The 26774-nt window shown below is 41.5% G+C and overlaps 1 protein-coding gene across 1 annotated transcript in view; it reads right to left on the reverse strand.

Moving 5' to 3' along the window:
* The window catches only part of LOC127579576 (ubiquitin-conjugating enzyme E2 L3), a 52482-nt gene that overhangs the window by 20422 nt on the left and 5286 nt on the right, over positions 1–26774 (reverse strand). Inside the window, exon 2 of the mRNA XM_052032457.1 lies at positions 13807–13902. Coding sequence (XP_051888417.1) covers positions 13807–13902 — 96 coding nt within the window. The remainder of the gene's footprint in view (positions 1–13806; positions 13903–26774) is intronic.

Genomic DNA, 26774 nt, shown 5'->3' on the forward strand with positions numbered 1-26774 from the left:
GTAACACAATAGAATGTTCATCTAACACAATAGAATCAGTTGGCCTGTCATACAACATTAGCTAGGCTTTCAGAGACAGGTGAAGCTCTGTAGGTAGCACTCTTGTCCGAGTCAAAGTCATGGGTTCCAATCCCATTCCACAGAGCTGAACACACAAAATGGATGTGGTCTAAAACTGGACCCAAACCCCTCATTGGACATAAAAGATTACATGGCACTATTTTGAGGACAACCGAGGTGTCATCTCTGGCTAATATTTATCTCCTCATCCAACGTTTCTAAAAAAGTAGAGTTGACCTGGTTATTAACCTATTAACTGTGAATATTTACTGAGCACAAAGTGTAAATACTTCCTTATCTATAAAGTGCTTTGAGATGTCCTGAAAGGGTCTTGAAAAGCATTGCAGTAAAACTCCAATAATTCACTAACCAACTATTCAGATATCCCGATGGCTCGGTATCTGGCTCAGAAATGACATTTCCCACACTGCCCTGAAATCCCCCAGGCCCCAATTCTTGTAACTCCTTTAAACTTAACAGATTCACTGGAAAATTCATTATACTGTGTAACATCTTTAAAAAAGAATTAAAAGTACATTGGGGTATTAATGGGAATAACATTTAATCATCTGAAAAATCTGCCAGTCTGGCATTCAAAGTCCTATGTGTGCTGGATTATTGGAATTTTACTGTATACAAGTGCAAGCATTACATCTAAATCTGGTGCAAACATTACTGCAACCCATTTGATGCACTGAACAGTTTCCTGAAGCATCTTATGTTAAACTGATTGTTCAAACTAGCATATTTAAATCAGTTATCTGACAGCCACTAATAAATATGAAGCAGGTTAATATGAAGAGTTCCCTCACAGTACTGCATTGTCTTTTCATACTCTCAGTTGTAATAGTGATATGGTTTGTTGGTATTTGTGGGATTTCTCAATCCTTGCTTGCATGCTGAATATGAACAATATGACATTTAACAGTAATCAATGGACTATTTGTAATAGATGATGCCAGATAATGGCGTCAAATCCAGAGTTCAGCACTACCTTTCATTAATATTGGTTTGTGCTGTCCAATATCTTAAAGCCTTATTTACTTTGTCAACGACCAGAAATTACCTCCACTGAAGAAGCTAGGTGGATAAAATGTCAACAATCTTCGTACCTGAATCAACAATTTAACGTGCAGTAGTTGACTTACTTTTCCTGCACTTCAACTGGAGGACAACACTTGGAAATTACATTCATTTGTTGAAACTATACATATTAACAATTTAAATTACACGTCCTCTCCTCAAAAGGGATTTATCTGCATTTGCAAATTGATCAACAACACCTCTGAATTTCACCACTGTACTGTCCATTGTCTACAATTTTGTACTGGTGCAAGATCACCTCCATTTTAAACATTGGTCATTTAAGTTGTACAAACCTAATGCAAGTTCCTTATCAAAGCAGCCACATTGGCATCTGATATGCAAAAGTATGTAATCAATAATTCTGCACATTACCAATGAATGTGTTAATGTGATATTGCAAAACACTAATATAAAGATGCAGGACAATCATGGGATTTTTTTTTACAGGGATGATTATGGTACTAACAAGCATTAGCCCAGGTTTTATAATTAACAGTACATGCCATCAGTGAATCAGACAGCAAATTCTGGCATTTGCCCACATCTACATGCAGAGGCACAGAGGCTGTTGGCAGGTACTCATTTGTAGCAATAGACTAGGTACTGAAAGATACCATGGCGTGAACTTGGGTTCTTATCTACTAGCCCCCTATTAATGTCATAATGAGTCACAGCTGATGCAATTGGCATTAAATGAAATTTTAGCTGGGTATAATATTTAGTGCCAAACAGCCTCTCCGAAAATTAAATCTTACACTGCGGTGCCTCATTCCTTCAAAACAAAATTAGTGCTAAAAAAAATTGATAATGTATACTTCAGTTTCCATTTCCCTGCTCATTCTTAATCACATCCACCATCCCCAGGCCTTATTTGCCTTTCCATACATCATTTAAGTCTACTCAATCTCTTGCCACACAATAAACCTGCCATCCCTGGTGATTCTTCACTGCACTTCCTCTATTGCAAGTATATCCTATTTTAGGCAAGAGAACTAAACTCTGCAATAACTCCTTGTTGCTGCTTTCAACTCTGCATGTTTCAGTGAAGATTCTTCAACCTGATTGGCTGCGTATTACCCAGAGCAGACATCACAGTGGCCAAAAGAGAGTATCTCACTGGAATAGATGCTGGATTACATCAAACCCTTCACTCAAAAGCCTGCACTGCAGGCACTGTTCCTTCACTTCTGCATGATCTGGGCCAAAGTCAGAAGGATGTGGCAAGAGCTTGGTCCTTTGCTTCATTTTCATAGTTCTGAATCTTTGCTTGAGATAACCAAGGCTGAAAATTCCAGGAAAATGGATGAAAGGACGTCATTATTTGCACTGTTCCCCAAGTATTGAAATTACTAAAGCAAACAGCAAGCTCTCTGGCAAGCCATAAAATGAACCATCCGTCCCCACAAGTTTTGGTGAAAATGAAACCAGAAGTTAAATTTAAGGAAGTATGTTTCACTTAGGCCAACTGCAAGTTGATTTGAACTCATTGTAGTTCTTCAACTAAGTACTTGACAAAATTCTTACAAAATAAATCTGAAACCTGCAAGCAGACTTTCCAAACAGAAAAACAATATCCTCAAAAGCTTTCAGTCACTGGTGTTTATGAATGTTGTAGGGACTTACGTCAACCAAATCAGTAGAAGAAGAACGGAAAAGCTCTGATGGACAACAGTGTACAACTCCCATTTAAACCACAAGATACTGTTTGGTATGAAACTTAAAGCAGGTTAATTTGTCAACTACGCCACAAGGTCTTTTCCCTTTCCTTTTACAAAGCCTTTCCAACAGCAGTGTTTTGTTGCATAATTTCAAAAAAAGTTCTGGCAATATAGAATGCATTCAAAGAACAAAGTCCTAAACTGCTTCATCACTATTAATTCAAGTTAAGTTCTTGCTCTTAAAGTACGCTAGGGTGATTCTGCTTCATCATTCCAGCTCCATCTACAGTCAGGAACATTTACGATCATTGGAGTCCAGTATGTTCAGATTTCAGCAAAGTTGCTAAAATTATGCAATGTATTTAAAAATAGCCTTTGCTCTCACATCACTGTCAAGTTTCTGCAGTTTCACAGAAACCCAAGAAAAAAAAATAAGGTAGTTTGCATTAATAAAAAATGTCTACATAATGTGATTATTTTCCCACCTTTTTCACACATGCCAACTTGAGCAAGAGTGGTAAATGGCAAGAAGCCATTTTTTGCAGAGCATACTCATACATCAAAGACTAACAGGAAGTAGCCCTAGAATCATTCAGTAAGAATCCCACAAACTATTTTCACAATTGAAATTCAGTTGCAAGTGAAAGAACTAATGTACCAAAAATGAAAGGGAGTAAAAGAGGAACTGAAAGAATGGAGTAAATACCATTTTCTTCCCCGACCTGAGGGGTTCAGAGCTAAATGTATCAAAATTTGTTGACAATACCAAGGTAGATGGTAAAAGCAAGCTGAAAGGATACAGATAAAAGAAGAAAGGATAGAAAATATAAGGACAGATAAGTCCCTGGGGCCTGATGGAATATTCCCCAGACTGCTTCGTGAGGTGAGGGAGGAGATTGCTGAACCTTTGGTTAGGATCTCTGAGTCCTCGTTGGCCACGGGGATGGTACTGGAGGATTGGAGGGTGGCAAATGTTGTCCCCTTATTCAAGAAAGGTAGTAGGGATAGTCCAGGGAATTACAGGCTGGTGAGCCTTATGTCTGTGGTGGGTAAGCTGTTAGAAAGGATTCTAAGAGATAGGATCTATGAGCATTTAGAGAATCATGGACTGATTAGGGACAGCCAGCATGGCTTTGTGAAGGGAATATCTTGCCTCACAAGCCTGATAAGGTTCTTTGAGGAGGTGACCAGGAAGATTGATGAGGGTAGTGCAGTGGATGTGGTCTACGTGGATTTTAGTAAGGTGTTTGACAAGGTTCTGCATGGTAAGCTTCTTCAGAAGGTCAGAGGCCAAGGGGTTCAGGGAGGCTTGGCCGTGTGGATTCAGAATTGGCTTGCCTGTAGAAAGCAGAGGGTTGTGGTGGAGGGAGTGCATTAAGATTGGAGGGCTGTGACTAGTGGTGTCCCACAGGGATCGGTTCTGGGACCTCTACTTTTTGTGATATTTATTAATGACTTAGATGAGGGGGTGGAAGGCTGGGTTAGCAAGTTTGCAGATGACACAAAGATTGGTGGTGTTGTGGATAGTGTGGAGGGCTGTCGAAGCTTGCAGAGGGATATTGATAGGATGCAGAGCTGGGCTGACAAGTGGCAGATGGAGTTCAATCCAGAGAAGTGTGAGGTCGTACACTTTGGAAGGACAAACTCCAAGGCAGAGTACAAGGTAAATGGCAGGATTCTGGGCAGTGTGGAGCAGAGGGATCTGGGGGTTCATATCCACAGATCACTGAAAGTCGCCTCACAGGTAGACAGGGTAGTTAAGAAAGCTTATGGGATGTTAGCTTTCGTAAGTCGGGGGATCGAGTTTAAGAGCCGCGAACTGATGATGCAGCTTTACAAAACTCTGGTTAGGCCACACTTAGAGTACTGTGTCCAGTTCCCAGTCACCTCATTATAGGAAGGATGTGGAGGCATTGGAAAGGGTGCAGAGGAGATTTACCAGGATGCTGCCAGGATTAGAGAGTATGGATTATGAGGAGAGACTAAAGGAGCTAGGGCTGTTCTCATTGGAGAGGAGGAGGATGAGGGGAGACATGATAGGGGTATACAAGATATTGGGAGGAATAGATAGAGTGGACAGCCAGCGCCTCTTTCCCAGGGAACCAATGCTCAAAACAAGAGGACATGGATTTAAGGTAATGGGTGGGAAGTTCAAGGGAGATGTCAGAGGGAGGTTTTTCACCCAGAGAGTGGTTGGTGCATGGAATGCGCTGCCTGAGGTGGTAGTGGAGGCTGATACATTGGACAAGTTCAAGAGATCGTTAGATAAGCATATGGAGGAATTTAAGATAGAGGGATATGTGGGGGGGAAGGGGTTAGATAGTCTTAGGTGTGGTTTGAAGGGCGGCACAACATGGTGGGCCGAAGGCTCTGTATTGTGCTGTATTGTTCTATGATTCTATGGAAATCGACAGAATGAGATTGTGATATTCTCGAGGTGAACAGATTGCCAGTATATACTGGGCAACTCACAGAAAGGAATTTAAGAGGGCCATGACGTGAAAAAATAGACCAGTAAATACTCATGAAAATTAATGAAATCATTTACAACTCTTTCTTGGGCGTCCCTCAGACTGTGAATGACTTACTAAATTATCTAAATAGGTCCAGGATAATGGTAAATTGAAGAGTAGGGCATGCAAAGCGGTAAGATCTGGTGATGGACCAGAGGATCCTGCAGCGAAAGACTAAGAAGCTTATCAGAAGGGAGAATGCTGATTTTGAGAGAAAATGTGTATTAATATCAAAACAAACAGTAAGAGTTTCTATAGATATATACAAATAGGAAGAAGGAGGATAAGGTAGATGTAGAACCTCTAGAGAACAAGGCTGATGAATTGATGGAGACACAAAAGACTGCAGATGCTGGAATCTGGAGCAACATACAATCTGCTGAAGGAACTCAGCAGGTCAGTCAACATCTGTGGAGTCAAAAGGATAGCTGACATTTCGGGTCAAGATCCTGTATCAGGACTAAGATTCCTTCGATACTCCAGGAGATTCATCAGGATGAAAGGGTTAACCTAGCAGAAGAGGCTAGACAGGTTGGGTCTGTATCCCTTAGAGCTTAGAAGAATAAGAGTGACCTTATACAAAGAAACAAGATCCCGAAGGGGCTCGACAGGGTACATGTTGAGATGTTTTCACTACCGGGAGAGTCACAAACAAGTGGACATAGCTACAAAATAGAGAGTAGAGCACACCATCAAGGACATCTACAAGCAGAGATGTCTCAGGGAGGCAACATCCATCAATAAGAATCCTCACCATCTGCGCCATGCCCTCTTCTCAATGCTGCCATCAGGCAGGAGGTACAGGACCCTGAAGACCCACGCCTCAAGGTTCAACAACAGCTTCTTCCCCACTGCCATCAGGTTCTTGAAACGACCTGAAAAACCCTAACACTACCTGAAACCATATTTCTTTCTTCTCTCTCTTATCTTGCACCAATGTCATTATGTTTATTTTGTCATTTAAATTGTATAATTTATACCATTTGCCATTTTAATTCCACTTCCCATTCCCACATCCATATGTCTGTCCACGGCCTCCTCTACTGCCAAGTTGAGGCTAGATGCAGATTAGAAGAACACCACCTCATATTCCACCTGATGGCATGAACATTGACTTCTCTAACTTCCAGTAACCACTCCCCTCTGCCCCTTTTTTCTCTTTATCCCACCAGCCCCATCACCCCATCTCTTTCCATCCCCCACCCTCCTGACCTGCCCATCACCCACACATTCCTCCCTCCAGTTCCCCTCCTCCCCTTTATTCCATGGTCCACTGTCCTCTCCTGTCAGATTCCATCTATAACCTACCAGCTTCGTACATCATTCCCACTCTCCCCCTCCCTCATCTGCCTATCACCCCCATCTCATTCACCCATCACCTGCCAGCTCTTGCTCCACCCCTTGCCCCCACCTTTTTATACTATCTCCCCTCCTTCTTTCCAGTCCTGATGAAGGGTCTCGACCCAAAACATCGACTGTCCATTTCCCTCCATAGATGCTGCCTGACCTGCTGAGTTCTTCCAGCATTCTGTGTGTTGCTCTATAATCTAAGTTAATTTAAATGTACGTTATCTTATGCTTGTCAAGTTTTTAATAGAACACAGAACATTACAGCACAGTACAGCCCCTTCAGCCCACAATGTTGTGTCGACATTTTATCCTACTCTAAGATCTATCTAACCCTTCCCTCCCACACACCCCTCCATTTGTCTATCATTCATGTGGCTATCTAAGAGTCTCTTAAATGTCACTAAAATATCTGCCTCCACAACCACTGCCGGCAGTGCGTTCTACGCACCCACCACTCTGTGTAAAAAAAAACTTACCCCTGACATTCCCCCTATACCTTCCTCCAATCACCTTAAAATTATGCCCCCTTGTGTTAGCCATTTTCACCCCGGGAAAAAGTCTCTGACTGTCCACTCGATCTATGCCTCTTAACATCTTGTACACCTCCATCAAGTCAGCTCTCATTCTCCTCTCCAAAGAGACAAGCCCTAGCTCACTCAACCTATCCTCATAAGACATGCTCTCCAATCCAGGCAGCATCCTGCTAAATCTCCTCTGCACCCTCTCTAAAGCTTCCACATCCTTATGAGGCGACCAGAACTGATCACAATACTCCAAGTGTGGTCTAACCAGAGTTCTGTAGAGCTGCAACATTACCTCACAGCTCTTGAACTCAACACCCCGACTAATGAAGGCCAACACACCTTCTTAACAACCACATCAACCTGCACAGGATCTATGGACATGGACCCCAAGATCCCTTTGCTAGAAGTCCTGCCATTAACCCTATATCCTGCCTTCAAATTCGATCTTCCAAAGTGCATCTCTTCACACTTTTCCAGGTGGAACTCCATCTGCCACTTCTCAGCCCAGCTCTGCATCCTATCAATGTCCTGTTATAACCTACAGCAAACTTCTACACTATTCACAACACGACCAACTTTCGTGTCATCAGCAAACTTACTAACCCACCCTTCCACATCCTCATCCAAGTCATTTATAAAAATCACAAAGAGCAGGGGTCCCAGAACAGATCCCTACACCACCAGTCACCAACTTCCAGGCAGAATACACTCCATCTACCACCACCCTCTGTCTTCTATGGACGAGCAATTCTGAATCCACACAGCCAAGTTTCCCTGGATCCCATGCCTCCTGATTTTCTGAATGAGCCTTCCATGAGGAACCTTATCAAACACCTTACTAAAATCCATGTACACCATATCCACTGCTCTAGCTTCATCAATGTGCTTTGTCACATCCTCAAAGAATTCAATCAGGCTCGTGAGGCACAACCTGCCCCTCACAAAGCCATGCTGAGTGTCCCTAATCAGCCTATGCTTCTCCAAATGCCCATAAATCCTGTCTGAATCTCCTCCAGTAATTTGCCTACCACTGAAGTAAGGCTCACTGGTCTGTAATTCCCAGGGTTATCCCTACTCCCTTTTTTAAATAAAGAACAACATTTGCCACCCTCCAATCATCTGGCACTACTCCTCTGGCCAGTGAGGACGCAAAGATCATTGCTAAAGCCGCAGCAATCTCTTCCCTCGCTTCCCCTAAAAAAACCTTGGATATATCCCGTCCGGCCCTGGTGACTTGTCTATCCTAATGCTTCTCAAAAGTTCCAGCACATCCTCTTTCCTCACATCGACATGCCCTAGCATATCAACCTGTTCTCCACCATCCTCACAAACGTCACTGTCTCTCTCACTGGTGAATACCGAAGCAAAGTTTTCATCAAGGACCTCACCTACCTCTTCCGACTCCAGGCACGTTTCCTCTTTTTATCCCTGATCGGTCCTATCCTCACTCTAGTCATCCTCCTATTCTTCACATACTTGTAGAATGTCTTCGGGTTTTCCTTAATCCTATTCGCCAAGGCCTTCTTAAGCTCCCTCCTGGCTACCTTGTAACTCTCCAAAGCCCTGTCTGATCCATGCTTTCTAAACCTTAGGTAAGCTTTTTTCTTCTTCTTGACAAGATATTCTATGTCTCTTGTCAACCATGGTTCCTTCACTCTACCATCCTTACCCTACCTCAATGGGACAAACCTATCCAGAAGCCCATACAAGTACTTCCTAAACAACCTCCACATTTCCGTTGTGCACTTCCCCAAGAACATCTGTTCACAATTTATGCTGCCAACTCCCTGCCTAACAGCAACATAATTCCTCCTCCCCCAATTAAATACTTTCCCATAACATCTGCTTCTATCCCTCTCCAAGGCTATGGTAAAGGAGAAGGAGTTATGGTCACTGCCTCCAAAATGCTCTCCCATCGAGAGATCTGAAACCTGATCAGGCTCATTGCCTAGTGCCAGGTCCAGCATGGCCTCTCCACGTACTGTGCCAGGAATCCTTCCTGGACACAACTAACAAACTCTGCCCCATCTATCCCCTTTACACTAAGGAGGTGCCAATCAAGGTTAGGGAAGTTGAAATCACTCATGACAACAACCCTGTTATTTCTGCACCTCCCCAAAATCTGCCTCCCAATTTGCTCCTCAGTGTTTCTGTTGCAATTGGGGGGGGGGGGGGGGGGGGTCTGTAGAATACTGCCAATAGAGTGATTGCTCCTTTCCTATTTCTGACTGCCACCCACAGTGGACGATCCCTCCAAGACGTCCTCCCTTTCTACAGCTGTGACACTGTCCCTGATCAGCAAAGCCATTCCGCTACCTCTTACCTCCATCCCTGTCCCTTTTGAAACATCTAAGCCCCGGAATATCCAGCAGCCATTCCTGCCCTTGTGATAGCTAAGTCTCTGCAATGGCCACCACGTCATAATTCCACATACTTACTCATGCTCTAAGTTCATCACCCTTGTTCCTGATACTTCTTGCATTAAAGTAGACACTTCAGCCCATCCAGCTGACTGCACTTTTGCCTTTTCAAATGCCTATCCTTCTTCAGTCTTTCTACACGCTGTATCTACTTGTACACCAAATGCACTAACCTCTGACCTATCACTCTGGTTCCCAGCCCCCTGCCAAACTAGTTTAAACCCTCCCCAATAGCTCTAGCAAACCTGCCCGCAAGTATATTAGTCCCCCTCCAGTTCAGGTATAACCTGTCCCTTTTGTACACATAGTACCTTCTCCAGAAGAGATCCCAATGATCAACAAATCTGAAACCCTGCCCTCTGCACCAACTCCTCAGCCAAGCATTCATCTGCCAAATCAACCTATTCTTACCCTCACTGGCCTGTAGCACAGGCAGCAATCCAGAGATTACTATCGTTGAGGTTCCTACCTAGCTCCCTATATTCCCTCTTCAGGACGTCATCTCTTTTTCTACCTATGTCATTGGTACCAATATGTACAACAACCTCTGGCTGTTCACCCTCCCCCTTCAGAATGCTGTGGACCCGATCCGAGACATCCCTGACCCTGGCACCCGGGAGGCAACATACCATGCAGGAGTCTCTTTCATGTCCATAGAATCTCCTGTCTGCCCCCCTTACTATTGAATCCCCTATCACTACTGTTCTCCTCTTCTCCCCCTTCCCTTCTGCAGCACACAACCAGGTTCAGTGCAGCTTTCCCCTGGTAGGTTGTCCCCCCAACCCCCCAACAGTATACAAAGCAGTATACCTGTTATTGAGGGAAATGGCCACAAGGGTACTCTGCACTACCTGCCTATTCTCCTTCCTTCTAAGTCACCCAGCTACCTGCCTCCTGCAGCTTAGGAGTGACTGCCTCCTTGTTGCTCTTATCTATGAACCTCTCATTCTCCCGTAAGAGCCAAAGGTCATCCAGCTGCATCTCCAGTTCCCGAACATAGTCTGTAAGGAGCTGCAGCTGGATGCACCTCATGCAGATGTAGCTATCAAAGAGACTGAAGGTCTCCCAAAGCTCCCACATCTCACAAGGTGAACACACCACTGACCCTGGAGCTATTCTAACTACTCTAGCCTGACACTAAAGGAAAAATCAAAGACTGAAAGACGGAAACTCACCAGAGACTTCCCTTAGCCTCTGCCTCCTCTCACCAAAGCCTCTATGCTGCTGCAAAAAAATCTAATTTTCATGGCATTTACACCCTAGGTAGCTATGTCCATGACAATAAACTTGAACTTGAAAATAAGACGTCCTTTAAAACTGAGGTGCAGACAAATTTCTCCTCTCAGAGGGCAGCGAATCTCTGCCCCCGAGGGTGATGGAGGCCTGATCATTAGGTATGTTTTAAATAGATAAACATTTCAAAGGTAAGGAATTGAATGGGGAACTGGCACACAACAGGCTTTGAGGTTGACATAGATCAGCCATGATCGTAATGAATGGCAAAACAGCTTGAGGAGCCTGGTGGCCTTCTCCTGCTCCTATTTTCTTGTGTACTCTCATTTCATTCCTTAAATTCTCAAGTGACTCAAATGTGGGACCATAGACTACTACTTGCAGGATGGGAAGTGCCCAACGGGATGGAAGGACTTGTGATGGTGAATTCCTTCTGCCAGGGTTCTGTGGGCTCCTGACATTTGCTCTTGGGGTTTACAGTGTTATCCTGAATGCTCTTTCAGAAGTTTCAGTGGTCTCAGGATGTTGTATGTCTTCAGGAATGCTTTGAGAACATCCTTGAATCTTTTCCTCTGCCCACTTGTTAATCTCTTCCTGTGACAGAGTTTGAAATAGTGCTTTGGAATTCTGGTGTTGGGCATCTGAATAATATTATAACATTTATTTCTCATATTTCCTCATGACATGGGGGAGCTTTTGGCCCTTCAAGTTACAGCCATCTCTCAGAACAAACCCATTATCCCACTTACTTCACTACAACCCATTGTCTCTCACATGCTCAGTGACTCACCCTGATTCTCCCACCAGTCACCTACACAGGAAGCAACTTGCAGTGACCAGTTAACCTACTAATCAGCATGTCAGGAATGCAGGAGGAAGCCAGAGCATGGGGGAAAACCCATGAGGTCACAGGAAGAAATGCAAACTACACACAGACAACACCGGCAGTTGGATTGCTGGAACTGTGAGACACCAGCATATCCTGTTGTGGATTATGCAGTCTGCCTAACACTGATCCTTCAAAGGAAGTAACAGAAAGCCTACAGTATCCGAATATTTTAATCGTAGTTTCCTCTAAAACAGAAGCACGTGGTAAATGGTGAACTCTACATGTACCAAAGGAAGCAACGTGCATAGTTTCAACATTGCGACATACAACTGAATACTTGAACAATAAGCAATAATCAGACCCTACAGCAAATGCAACATTGCAGAGCTAACTGTGAAAAGCATCTGCAATAAACAATGGTGACAGGATAGCATGTAGTCTCCCACATTGTTATTCTTCCCACATTGTGTCAATGCCCCCCAGACTCTACCACTCACCAACACACTAGGGACAATTTACAACGGCCAATTAGCCTACCAACCAGCAGACCTTTGCGATGTGGGAGGAAACTGGGAGCACCCGGAGGAAACTCAAGCAGTCACTTGAAGAACATACAAACTCCAGAGAAACACCACCCGAGGTCAGGGCTGGACCTGGCTCTCTGGTGCTGTGAGGTTAACTGAATCAGGCTGGACCTGACTCTACTTGCTGCACAACCGTGTCGCCCCATAAAACCCATAATATCAGGGTTACCATTACTGAGATATGCTCTGAGCTTAAATTCTATGGCTGCCATGGTGAGAACTGAACTTATATTACTAAATCAATGATCCACAAGATTAGCTGCCAACCCAGTAACTTAACACTACTGCAACCTTCCCCTAACTCATTATCAACTTCATACTCAGCACTTTTTTAAAATTTTAAAATTTATACAGCATGGTAACAGGCCCTTCCGGCCCAACGAGCCCACGCTGCCCAATTACACCCATGTTAACAAACTAATCCATACGTCTCTGGAACGTGGGAGGAAACCGGAGCACCCGGAGGAAACTCACACAGACACAGGGAGAACGTACAAACTCCTTACAGACAACGGCAGGAATTGAACCCCAATCGCTGGCAATGTAATAGCATTACGCTAACCACTACACTACTGTGCCGCCCTTGGCATTCCGATGTTTAATTACATATAATGATATCTTCATTCAAATGCAGTTAACCATATTAATAGTGGACTACTTTTTAAAAAGAAAACTTATTTATCTTAGAAACAATATACTGTCCCTTTAACGTGCCATAGGACATTTAATAAAGTAAAAAATACCAAGAAGCTTGACAGAAGCCAGAAAATTAAGGAAACTGATCAAAAGCCTGATCAGAGATAGGTGTCAAGGCATATCCTAAAGGAATAAAGTGAGGTAGAGGGGTTTAGAGAAGAAACTTCACAGTTAAAGATACAGCTGCCAATGTTAAAGTAATTTCTTTTGGGAATATTCAAGAAAGCAGAATTAGAGAAATCTAGATATCATAGTGAGTTATATGGCAAAAGATATTATTTAAGTGAGAGGCCAATGGGGTCTCTGAAACATGGATAAGAATATTAGAACTGGAAATGAAATGAGAAGTAAATGGGATCTTTTGCAAATTAGAGAGTGGGCAGAGTTTTTAATGCCAAATACAAGGAGGGCAGAATGAGGGATCATGACCAATGTGTGTTGGAACAGTCAAACGCTGAAAGGTAATAAAATGTTGATGAGCTTCAACTACAGATTAGCTGAGGCAAGAAAAGAAGATGGCAATGTTATAGAGGTGGAAAAGGGCAATCTCAGTGATGGAAGGGATACCAGGCCTGAAGCTACTGCAAAGTCAAAAATGACACCATATATGCACAATGTTTAGATCAATTTCAGACAATTTCCAGTGAATCAGCTGTTAGGGAACTGAGTTCACCACTGAACTTAAAAACAAAATCAAATAATTACAAGTTGTTATTTAATTTCTATAAGGAGACAAATTGCCTTGAGCTTTAAACTACGAATTAACAGTGAACAGAGATTTAAAATCACAGAGAATTAAATAATTATCAACTACGAAACTGTATTGTGGTGAATTAACCTGTGGTCTACTTACAGGAACAATAAGCCCTTGCCAATAGAATACATTCTCCTCATCCACTAGGATATTACGGAAATTCTTCATTCCAGACATGCGGATTTCACTAAGTTCCTACAAAGATAAAAATAACATTGATAGAATACCAAAAACTCTTCCACAGCAGAATACTGGGCCAGATAACACTGGACCCATCACAATGCTCGAGTTCACTGCCCGTACTAAGTTGATGCAGTACAGAGAGGACCAAACTGACCCTCTGAACCTTCTCTCTGAAGCTGAGTGGGCCACATGTGATGACTAGATATCAGGCAGTATATCCTGGGAGCCGAAAGCCTTTTGATGACTCATTATCAAAGGTCTTTGAACTTGAACAGGCTTAAGTAAATTCAAAAAATAAAATCTAATTAGAGATACATTAAAATTCCTAAAAATTAAAATATTAAATTAAAATAAAAATAAATAACTCACCTAAATTTACATTTTACTCAGGGGGTTGAACTATTTATCCAGCCACCACTAGCATAAAACTGAGGGGTCAAGGTGAAGTACATGCAGCCCCTCTGCTCAGCACATCAATGTTCCACCACTGGAGTCAATGATGACTGGTGGAGCCAGTAGTCAGATGTGCCAGCACATGTGGAAATCAAAGATGGGCTGACCAGTAAGGAGAATGAAGGGTCATCTTATAGAGGTATACAAAATTATGAGGGGTATAGATAGGGTGAATGCATGCAGGCTTTTTTCCCTGAAGTTGGGTAAGACTAGGGGAAACTTCTTCACTCAGAGTGGTGCAAGTATGGAATGAGCTGCCAGAGCAAGTAGTAGATGCAGGTTCCATTGTAACATTTAAGAGAAGTTTGGATAGGTACATGGATTGGGGTGGGGGTGGGGGTGGGGGGGGGGGGTCTGGAGGGATATGTCCAGGTGCAGGGAGATGGCTAGTGCAGATAGATGGCAGGCAGGTCAGCATGGACTAGATGGGCCAAAGGGCTTGTTTTCTGTGCTGTAGTACTCTATGATTCCATGGGAAGATAAATGATGGTTCTTTACAGAACCATGAGCGGTGAGTATAATCCAACCCAAAAATTTGTTAATTCCTTTCCCTCTACCAACCACCAAATAGGGCCAATTTGAAAAAGCAGCTAAATAACTCAAAGTATTAAATAGTTGTTAAGAAAAACCATTTAAAAAGGTGTAAATTAAATCGCCTGGAGCAGAAAACTCAATGCAACATGTGCATGAAATGCTCAGTGGGTAAAGCAAATCAACAAATTTAACCTTGCAACATTGTCATCTATATAACTGCACTAATTTCCTAATCACTTGTTTTACAATCTGTGGTTGTTACACACAGAAATACGGCAGCCAACAGCAAGGTACAACAAATTCCCAACTACTATGTTTAAGTGGTTTATTCTGCTTCAAATCATCTCATGACACTTAGATTGGTTTGACTGGTTTAACATCTTATGCTATATCAGTCACAATTGCAGTGAACTGTCAATCTGGAAATTTCAACTTGAACATAGAATCCTTTGACTAAACAAATCCAATGGGAATGCAAACTGATAATTTAAGAGATCTGCCGGTTTCAGTATCTTTACTAGACTTGAGGACCAGTGTAGAACATTCAACCATATTTTTAAATGGCAGTCATTCATACAAAAAGTTTTTATGATATTTGTGTTGAAGTTCTGCACGTGAAAACTACTCTGCTCATTATCGAAACTCCTTTATGGAAGCAAAAGTCTGAAAAGATAGAATGTTCCAAATAAAAGTTCAAATTATGCTGCAGACATATCTAGAAAACAGGGATACCTTTAAAAGAATTCTCTTGTGTTGAAATTCTTTTGCACCATTAGAATGTTAGAACGATTGCAACAGTTTGGATGCCAATAACTATGTTGGTTGATCTTCCCCATGGACACCTACAGAAAGTTTCAGTAGTGCTAGAGGCCCAATACACATGCGGTTGAAAATGTGCCTCCTGGTCTTCCTTTTGAAGGCCATGCTGAAGATTAGGCCTGTATTGTGATAGTAAAAATGAGGGGCATCACAGCCCAGCACTGTGCAGTGGTGGTGGGGGGGGGAAGCATGGCTGGGATTGGAGACGGGCCAACATTTCCCAGAGGTTTCTAAAATCAAAGGTTTAGGGAGGATCTAAGGGTTGGACCAAGTGCTGGAAAACGGGATTAGATAGTCAGCATGGATATGGTGGGCCAAAGGACCTGTTTCTGTGCTGTCTGACAGACCCTATAACTGTATAAGCATTTGGTGTTTATGGAATGGGGTGCAAGATAGGGGAAAAGACCACAGACATCCCACAAAATATTCTAAAAATGGTTTCATTTAGATTCTGGACCATTATTGTCACCTGGGGAATTACTGTCAACAATTCATGATGCATAATTCTCATATTCTCGTGAACTTGACAGGCTTCGATAACTCAGGAAAGCAACATCCATCATCAGGGACCTCCACCATCTGGGCCATTCCCTCTTCTCAATGCTGCCCACAGACAAGAGGTACGGGAGCCTGAAGACCCACACCTCAAGGTTCAACAACAGCTTCTTCCCCACAGCCATCAGATTCTCGAACCAACCTGAAAAACTTTAACGCTACCTCGGACTATTTTTTTTCTCAGTCTTGCACTAGTGTCGTTATGTTTATTTTGCACACCTGTAAAGTTATGTATAACTACGTTTATTTAAGTTTATGTTAACTTATATTTGTCCTCATCTTGTAATGTTTTGTGCTGTTGCTTCAAAAATCTAAGTTTCATGCCATGTATACCGTGTATGTATGCCTATAACAACAATCAATTTGAACTTGAATTTTGCTTTCAATCTTTTACATCTATTTGCACATAGCCATACACTCAAATAAAAATTAACGAGAAAAGATTTAACTTTGAATTAAGATACAGAATTTTAATTCTTAAAAAAAATCTTCAAATACTCTTAAGAACTAAACCTAAAAATTAAACCCATCTTGATGTTTGGATTCTTTTGCATAATATAACCCCTGAATGTTTAAGACTGCCTTTAACTTTCCACCTTCAAGTCATTCAGTTGTTTTCAACAAAGAAGTTACTTAATTGACAGAGAATGACTTCAAACAAATTTGCTCTTGGTACTCAAAAACCTCAACTTCAGTAAAAATGTTTATCCTCGTTCTTTCACCACCCCTTCCAGTTTTCTAGTGTCTTAGGTTTTCTCAACTGAACTACGTAGTTATAAGAAGGGCTTTCATAACAGATAACATTCTCACTGGCTCATCAGAATACTGGCCCATAATCATTCAAAATGGAGGAGCTTTTGGGAGGCATGAAGAACCTTAATTCCATCTGTTAGGAGCATTCAGAAGCCCAGCACAAAAGGCAGGTGGGGCATGCCACCTCTACACAACCTTGCCTGGTAACCTGTGGCAGAGCATGCGGGTCCCACACTCGTCACAGAATTGAAGTGGAAGTAAACCATCCTCAATAGTGGGTGACTATGTAAAAAGATATTACAGCCAAGTAATGAGTTACACCCTCCTTTCTGAGTAGTGACTTCAGATGAACAGCAACAGATTTTCTATTTCAAAAACAGTAATATACACAGCCAAAAAGTTAAAAAAAAGTAGTATACACTTATAGTCTCATTATGAAAATTATGACCCAAGCTCAATAACCTATTAGCCAAGACAGAATGTTATAATTATGGATAAAGAAGAAGTTGGTGATAATGGTGACATGTTTTGAGAATAACTCTGCTACAGCTCTACTGGCATTATTTGAGAAATTTTAGCAGTTGAAAAGCTTCAATATTGAGAGAGGAAGATAAAAACATGGGGAAAAGACATGGATATAGAATTACTATGGATAGCTCCAGATGGAATTAATACAGAGTCCTGATAGACTGAACAGTTTCTTCCCATGCTGCAAGTTCCATGATTCCATTCAATGGGTAACCACCAGATAGATGGCTTGAAGCTTATATAGAGAAAGACTGATAGAGAACAATAAGACTATTTCCGCTGGTTTCAAGGCAATTCCTAAACTGAAATTAGAAAAAAAGTTTCTTCGCGTAGAACATTACTGAAGTAGAGGTTATAAGAGCATTCAAAAGGAGAAGTTAAAAAAACATTAAAAGGGGAAGGGCAGCAAGCATGAAAATATGAGTAGCTTAGATGGAACAAAACACCTGTATAAACTTTAAGTCAATATGCCCTTTCCATGCCATAATGTTTTATGATTCTTCAAAATAACGTAATGACATGCAAAACAGGAATCTGAATCAATTCTTTTTAGGATTGTGTGGCATACCTGGAACCTGCCATAGCCTTGCGACTCCTCCCTTATTGCATTTCATTTTATTGACATTATGCTGTTCACCACTTCACCAAATGACTTAGATGAAGGCACTGAAGCTACAGTTGCTAGATTTGTTGATCACACAGATAGGTTGGGAAGTAAATTGTAAAGAGAACATCAAGAGTCTACAAAGTGATATACGTAGGTTAAGGGAGTGAGCAAAAAAAAATGGTAAAATGTAATATAATGTGAGAAAATGTGATATTGTCCATTTTGGCAGGAAACATAATAAAGTGACTTATTATCTAAATGAAGAGAGATTGTAGAGCTCCAAGATGAAGAGAATGAGGTGTTTTAGTGAATGATTCACCAAAGGCTAGTAAGTAGGCGCAGCTAGTAATTAAATAACCTAACAGAAAATAATAATTTATTACAAGGGGAAGTGAATACAAAAACAATGCAATTATACTCCCATTATATAGAGCATTGGTGAGACTTCATCCGGAGTACTATGTGCAGTATTGGTTTCCATATTAAGGAAGGATATAAATGCATCGGAAGTAGTTCAGAGGTTTACTGGAATAATAATGGTTAGGTGGGTTGCCTTACAAGGAAAGCTCTACAGACTACACTCATATTCATTGGAGTTTACTAGAGTTAGGGCTATCTTGATTGAAATATCAATGATGAGGGGACTTGAGAAGGTTGGGTGTGGAGAGGATCTTTCCTCTTTTGGGAGAATCTAGAACTAGAGGTCACTATTTAAAAAAGTGGTCATCCGTTCAAAAGCAACTTTTTCTTCTCAGAAGGTTGAGAGATTTCGAACTCTTCTGCAAAAGGCAGTGGAAGTGGAATATTTTAAAAGGCCGGGTAGGTAAGTTAAAGGGCTGAAAGATCACCAGAAGGCGGAATGTGGAGTTGAAGTATAATCATAATGGCCAAAATCTTAATTAATGGCAGAGCAGGTTCAACAGGCCAAGTGCCCCATTCCTCCTAATTTGTGATTTTTCTCTACGGTCCCAAATTTCTGGTCATACTCAAGAAAATGGCACTTCTCATTCTCTTTGAGTTGCCTAGACTCCCACACTGCAATGCATAAGCTGAAGAACATGTTGGCCACCACCAATTTATTATGTCTAGCAATATAGAACAATCAATAAAACATGCAGTACTACATTGTCAAATCAGTGGAGTGCAAGTCGAGACAAGCAGTTTCCTCAACAGTTTCACTTCTGGTCAGTAAAGCACAAGGACAGCATCTATATCCAAGACTTGTTGCAGGAAAGACGCAAAGCAGATCATTAACTTCAAAGTTCTGAGTTACAAGTTAATTAGTAAAAGCCACTGCTCAATTTTGACACAATATATTGAGAGGAGACCAGAGGGTGTGCAAGTTACTGAATAGGATTGAAAAGCTACTGTAAATCAATGTTGAAATTTCAAGTTAAAGCATGTAGATGAGGCAAACTAATAAGTACAAACTGGGACAAATAAGGAAACATTTTTTAATACAGATAATTAATCAGAATGATCTGTAGTAATGGAAAAACAAAACCTCTGAAATCACTCAAGGGACTGTTTGATGCTCTGATATTATTAACAGTGTGATTATATGCATTAGGTTTCTGTGATGGAATTGTTAAATGTTTCCTTAGTTTGTAACCTATTTTTGGGAGAAGAAAAGCTTACTTCTACTTTAAGCTTTAATACTTTATTATCCACCATTCTCGGAAAAGGTGGATAACCTACATGGGAGCAGTACATCATTTACCTTATCCAGTCTAATATTTGGAAGGGTTCCATTTTCTGAGTCAGGGACCGGACTTTCTGGACTTCATGACACAGTGGTACATTTAACCATTAAGGCACTTGTGACTTTCTTGCATTATCTGCTCCGTTTTTCTTAAATTTCTTATGGAATTTTAGTTTATCAAAAATTAATGCTATGCAACCCCAGTGACTGCAAAGCAACATGGTTCAAATCTGTTGCCCACTTATTACTTATGCACACTACTGTGCAGTTCCCTCTACCTTATCCTTTCAGAAAATTGGACTTTGTACAGGATGATTAGTTTACTTGTCTTCCCTTCCATGCAAAATGCAAGAACTTTGACCCTTATCAAAAAGTCAAAGAAACTTCTTAGAGAAATGGATCCTATATTGGAAGGCAAAAGTGAGGAAGGTACACACCCAAAACTACTTATGTTGTATAATTAGAACGGAACCCCAATATCCAATTTCCACTGCAAACCAACATGGGATTATGACAGCAGACAAGTTTCTGAGTATTCATTTTCCAACGAACAACTGCTGGCTGCTATGAGACATTATTTCTATATTTTGCCATCAGTAGCTGAAACAGAAAAGTCAGAATAAGCAACAGAGCTTTTAATTAATATCTTGTATTCTTATCCAGCCACTAAAGTGTCCAGGACTGTACTGTGCTGCATGCAACAGAAATACACTATTAGTGGGGAGACGGACTTACGGAGTGGAGGTGGAGCTGTGGCTAACAACTGTGCACATAACCAGAGCAGATCCCCTTCATTTTTTTTCAATTTTTCTCATATGATTCTGAGGGACAGGATTTATCAGCACTTGGATAGAGAAGGTCTGATTAGAGATAGTCAGCACGGCTTTGTGCGTGGTAAGTATTGTCTGACAAATCTATTAGAGTTTTTCGAAGAGTGACCTAGAGGATAGATGAGGGCAAGGCAGTAGACATTGTCTATATGGGTTTTAGCAAGGTCTTTGACAGGGTCTCGCATGGAAGGCTAATCTGGAAGGTTAGATCGCAAGGGATCCAGGGAGAGCTAGCTAACTACACTCATGATTATTTCTTGGACTGGAGGCCTGTGACAAGTGGTGTGCCACAGGAATTGGTGCAGGGACCTTTGTTGTTCATTATTTATATAAATGATTTAGATGAGAGCATAAAAGGCATGGTTAGTAAATTTGTGGATGATACTAAAATAGATGGTATTGTAAACAGTGAAGAATGTTGTCTAAAATTACAGGGAGATCTTGATCACCTAGGCAAGCAAGCCAAGCAGGCCAAATGGCATTCAATATAGATAAGTATGAAGTGTTGCATTTTGGGACCTAAAACCAGGGTAGGACTTATACAGTGAATTGTAGCACCCTGGGAATGTTGTGAAACAGAGGGACTTGGGAGTACAGGTACACAATTCACTGAAAATGTCACAGGTAAACAAGGTGCTGAAGGTGATGTAGGCGTTCCGGCCTTCATCTGTCAGGGCATTAAGTACAAGAGTTGGGAAGTTATGCTGCAGTTGTATACGATGTTAGTGAGGACACACTTGGAGTATTATGCACAGTTTTCATCAGGACATCATTAAGCTGGAAAGAGTGCAAAGCAGATTTACAAGAATGTTGGCAGGACTCGGGGGCTTGAGTTATAGGGAGAGGGTGGACAGACTAGGATTTTTCCCCTTTAGGAGAAGTATAGTGTAGGAGGCTGAGAGGTGACCTTGTAGAGGTGCATAAAAGGGTTAATGCACACACTCTTTTTCCCAGGGAAAAGGAATCAAAAACTAGAGGGTAAGGTTTATGGTGAGAGGGGGAAGATTTGAAAGGATTTAGAAGGGGCAACTTCTTCACACACAGGGTGGTGTGTATCTGGAACAAGCTGCCAGAGGAAGTAGTTGAGGCAGGTACAATAACAATATTTAAAATTCATGTCAATAAGTACATGGATAGGAAAGGTTTAGAGGGATATGGGCCAAACGCGGGCAAATGGGACTAGCTTAGGTGGGCACTTTGGTTGGCATGGTTGAGTTGGGCTGAAAGGTCTGTTTCCGTGCTGTATTACTCTATATGCCCGAATACAATGTAATTACAGTTACATACAGTATGAAATTTGATAAGACTACTTTACAATGAAGTCAAGCCTGATATATAAATTACAGATGATCAATTGGACACACTACCTATCAGAAATACAAATTCATCTAACAGCTTAATCAGTTATGCCCTCCACAATGTACGAGGAATCAGGGCCTGTTGCTGTGTATTCTGCTTACACTACACTTTGGGCAAGTAAAATTCATATGTAAATGAGACCTAAATTGGCATACAAACTGCTGATATTCTGCAAATGTCACTGTACAAGTGTAAATGTCACTGCGTTGACATTTTGTCAAATACAAAACTTACTCTAAACAGATGACTTAGCTAGCATGCAATATAAACTGCATTGCACAAACTTGCATTCTTTGTAATGTACTGCCACTGCAAAGCAAAAAAAATTGCTTAAATGTGCAGTCAATTCCCCATTTGGTCATCAGCATTCAAGGCAGATGCAAAATTGTTCAAATAATAACAAAAATTGTTGGAATTACTCAACAAGTCATGCTGTAATCTGTGGAGATATTGAAAGAAATGTGCTAAGAATCTGTAATAGTTAACCATGCAATTGTTATTTGTAACCTGCCCCTCACCCATGTCTCCAACACGCAACACGCAACCCCCACCCCCCCAACCTACATACCATTCTCCCCACTGATAGTGTATTGCTGTTGTACATAGTACAGCCCTGCAGATTTCAGGCCAATGACATTTTTAGAATTACCAGCTTTCAGATTTCCACCATCTGCAGTATTGTCAAATTTTGCACAAATGCTTCATTCCAAGAAATCAATTGGCTCAAGAACTCATGCAATGATCTGAGAGGGTGAACAGAAATCCAGAGGCTAAAGAACAGAAGCTGCAGTACATAACACATGTACAATTAACTGAAGTTTACAACATTTATAAAAGGGGAACCAATGGCAGTCAAAAGCCAATGGATAAACAAATATACCATGGCAGCAACGATTTGGAGAAATCAGTTTATGAAGCAGGCAGTATAAAGGGGGCATGAAAAGGAGACATTGCAATAGTCAAATCAAAAAGAGACAACACAAAGATCTTGGGTAAATCATCTTGGGTTATGGCTAGGATGTGAGGATTTAAACACCGGCCTAGCATCAAATATAAAGCTATTATGGTGAGCAGCCTGGCCAAAGAAAATTTAGCATTAATGAAGTAAAGGCCATTGAGAAGGCTGTACATGGTAGCTTTAGACTTCTCAATAGTTACACACCAAGGATATTATTCCAAACAAGCAGATAATAGTTAATTAAGGAGTCAAGAAAACACATGCACAATTGCATTTCATGCTCAGACACTTGCTTGCACACATTTAAGCATGCAGAACAGGGTAGATGGAGTCCCAGAGATTGCTGCACTGGGTATGGGAATGTAAGCCATTGCCAGGAGACAAGATTAAGGAAAATCCCAAAGCATTTTATAAGTATATTAAGGGAAAAAGCGTAACTAGGGAACGAATAGGGCCCCTCATGGGAAAAAGTGATAACCTGTGTAGAGCAGAGGACGTAAGGGAGGTTTAAAATGAATACTTCTCATTTGTAATCACGTCACAGGTCATTGTAGTTGGAGAAATCAGATGGGTGGGGGCATTGAAATTCTTGAACAAGTTGCCCTTAAAAAGGATATATCAGATGTCTTGGCGGGCTTAGATACCTGATGATATGCATTGCTACAATGGGAGGCACAAAGAAGAGATTGCTGGGTCTCTAACAGAATCTTCACTGGCGACAAGAGGTGCCATATGTGAGGATGGCAATGTGGTACATTTATTCAAAAGCAGCAGGAATAAGTTAGGTAATTATAGAGGACACGAGACTGCAGATGCTGGAATCTGGAGCAACAAACAAGATACTGGAGGAACTCAGCAGGTCAGGCAGCATCTATGGAGGGAAATGGACAGATGAAGGGTATCAACCCGAAATATTGACTGTCCAATAATAGGCCTGTAAGCCTAACATCAGTGGCAGGGAAGTTATTTATAAAAATTCTGAGGGACAGGATTAAACTACATTTGGAAAGTAGGGATTAATCAAAGATAGTCAGCCTGGTGTTGTTTGTGTAAGATCCTGTCTGAGCAATTCCACTGAATTTTTCAGAGGTAACAAAGTATATTGATGAGAGTAATGCAGCTAACGTATTCTACATGGGCTGGCGAGGCCTTTGACAAGGTCCCATGCATTGGAGGCTAGTCCAGAAGGTTACAGCATGTGGGATCAGGGCAAGTTGGCAAAATTGATCCAGCAGATGGTAATAGGATACAGAGAGTGATGATGGAGAGTTGTTTTTGTGATTGGAAGACTGTGCCCAGTGGCATACCACAAGAAATAGTGCCAGAACCCATTGTTTGGTCTATACATCATTGATTTAGATGTAAACATATGATTGGTAAGTTTACAGATGACATGAAAATTTGTGGTAGTGAGGGTAGTCTTAAGTTATAGGATGATACTGATAAGTTAATAAAATGGGCAGGGCAATGGCCGATGTCATGTAAGTGTGAGTTGATGCATTTTGGGGTAGAACATATGCAATTAATAGTAGGATCCTAGGGAGTATTGAGGAAGAGGGACATTCGTGTTCAAGTCCAAGGATCCCTGAAGCCATTAACACAGGTAAGATAGTTTTATTAGTCACACGTACATCGAAACACACAGTGAAATACATCTTTTGCATAGTGTTCTGGAGGCAGCCCGCAAGTGTAGCCACGCTTCCGGCGCCAACGTAGTGTGCCCACAACTTCCTAACCCGTACATCTTTGGAATGTGGGAGGAAACCAGAGCACCCAGAGGAAACCCTCGCAGACAGGGGGAGAACATACAAACTCCTTACAGACAGTGGCCGGAATTGAACCCGGGTTGCTGGCACTGTAAAAGCATTATGCTAACTGCTACACTACCATGCACCCAGTATACTTGCCTTTATTAGCCAACTAACAGAATACAAGAGCAGGGAGATTACAGTACAATTTTATAAACATTGGTTAAGCCGCAGCTAGAGTTTTGTCACACATTAGGAAGGACGTGATTGCACTGGAGAGGGTGCGGAGGAGATTCACCAGGATGTTGCCTGGGATGGAATGTTTAATTTAAGGAGTGACTGGACAGACTTGGTTCGTTTACCTTGGAGTGGAGGAAACCAAGGAAGGATCTGACTGAGGTATACAAAATCATGAGGAGCATAAATAATCTCGATAGTAAGAAGGTTTTCCAAATTGCAGAGGTGCCCAGAGTGGCTGGAATATGGAACGAGCTGTTTAAGGGGCTGGTGGAGGCATAGACTCTCACAATATTTCCAAAATATCCAGACAATAACTTGGAATTGCCCAGCCACATAAGGTTTTAGGCCGATTGCTATAAAATGGGATTAGTATAGGCGGGTACTTGATTGTCAGCATGGGTGTGGTGAGCCAAAGTGCCTGCTTCTAAGCTGTATGACTTTATGACTTACAAATGACATTATGAAGTGCAACCCATGGAGATATACCACATAGGAAAGGGATTAGAATGTGGCATGATCAATCAATTAGCCTATTCTATACTACTCTGCCACTGCTGAATTCTTATCAAATATTTTTTTAAACAAAGAAAAGAATCCACTCAATTAAAACTGGAATGCACACATTGTCATTGAGCACTGATATGCTGGTGTCTTCATACCAGAGTTTAAGTCACTAAAATAGAAGTTTATATTTGGAAAGATTTTCCGTGAGTAGGTTTTTCAACAGACTGGGCTAGATATTTCCCAAAATTATTTCATTCATTGATAACAGTCTCACTGGCACTAGTATTGCCTCATGCTCACTACTCTTTGGCCACTTGCATTTTCAAGTGATTGCTTGACTGAACAATTTTCATGAATTGACAGTTTTATTTATGGAGAAATCTACCTCCATTCACTTTGAACTTCTAAATTAAAAGTGGTATGATTTATGGCATCATTAGTATATATTTTATGGAGGTGGCAGTACCAGCTACCAATTGCCAGATGACATTGCATGAAGGTTGTGCAAGATGAAACGAAGCTGCATAATCATAATGGTTACTGCTTTAAGTTTTTGGAAATTATACGCTTTCAGTTTCCAGCAGTAATACATGTCTGCAAAAGATGCAATCAACAGACAAGGCACTGTGGACTTTTACATAATAGTGTTCTTATAAGATTTTAGCACAGCATCCACAGAATGTGGACTTTGGTTAGTAAGGGACTTGTAAGGTTAGGGTAATGTTGACAGAGTTAAATAAATTAAATATTCCGAACATTCTAAGTCAGGCGTGTCAAGGCAGGTAATGTGTTGAAGCGGTAGAATGTGAGAGTCGGTGAAAGCCATTGGGATCTATGATGACTACATCTACAAAAAGTGTTTGCCACTTGAGGCAATTTGGCTTAGAGTTGATGAGCTGGGGTGGTGGAGGGAGGAGGTTACCTGGCAGGCAGTCACCTGGTACTGTCAATTAGTCCGTGGACTAAGAGGAGCAGTATGTAGGGGAACGTGGGTATGGGGATCCAGAAGGCAGGTCACTTGCATCCAACAAGCACAAGGTTTTTGCAGCCTGTGTAAACAAGAACCACAAGTGTGGAGTGTATGAGCACCTTGACTGCAGAACAATTGTGCAGGGGGTCATTAAAGCTGAAGTGAAAAGTAATGTAGTGGAAAAAAGGGGACAGCATAGTTGGTGACGGGCAAGTGTTACTTTCTGCAGCTACTGAAGGTAGTGTTGTCTCTCCACTGCTAGGGTAAAAGCATCTCTTCAGGTCTGGAGTCACAGTCCTTCAGCCCAACTGGTCCATGCTGACC

This window comes from Pristis pectinata, chromosome 17, assembly GCF_009764475.1.
Source record: "Pristis pectinata isolate sPriPec2 chromosome 17, sPriPec2.1.pri, whole genome shotgun sequence".
NCBI classification, from domain to species: domain Eukaryota; kingdom Metazoa; phylum Chordata; class Chondrichthyes; order Rhinopristiformes; family Pristidae; genus Pristis; species Pristis pectinata.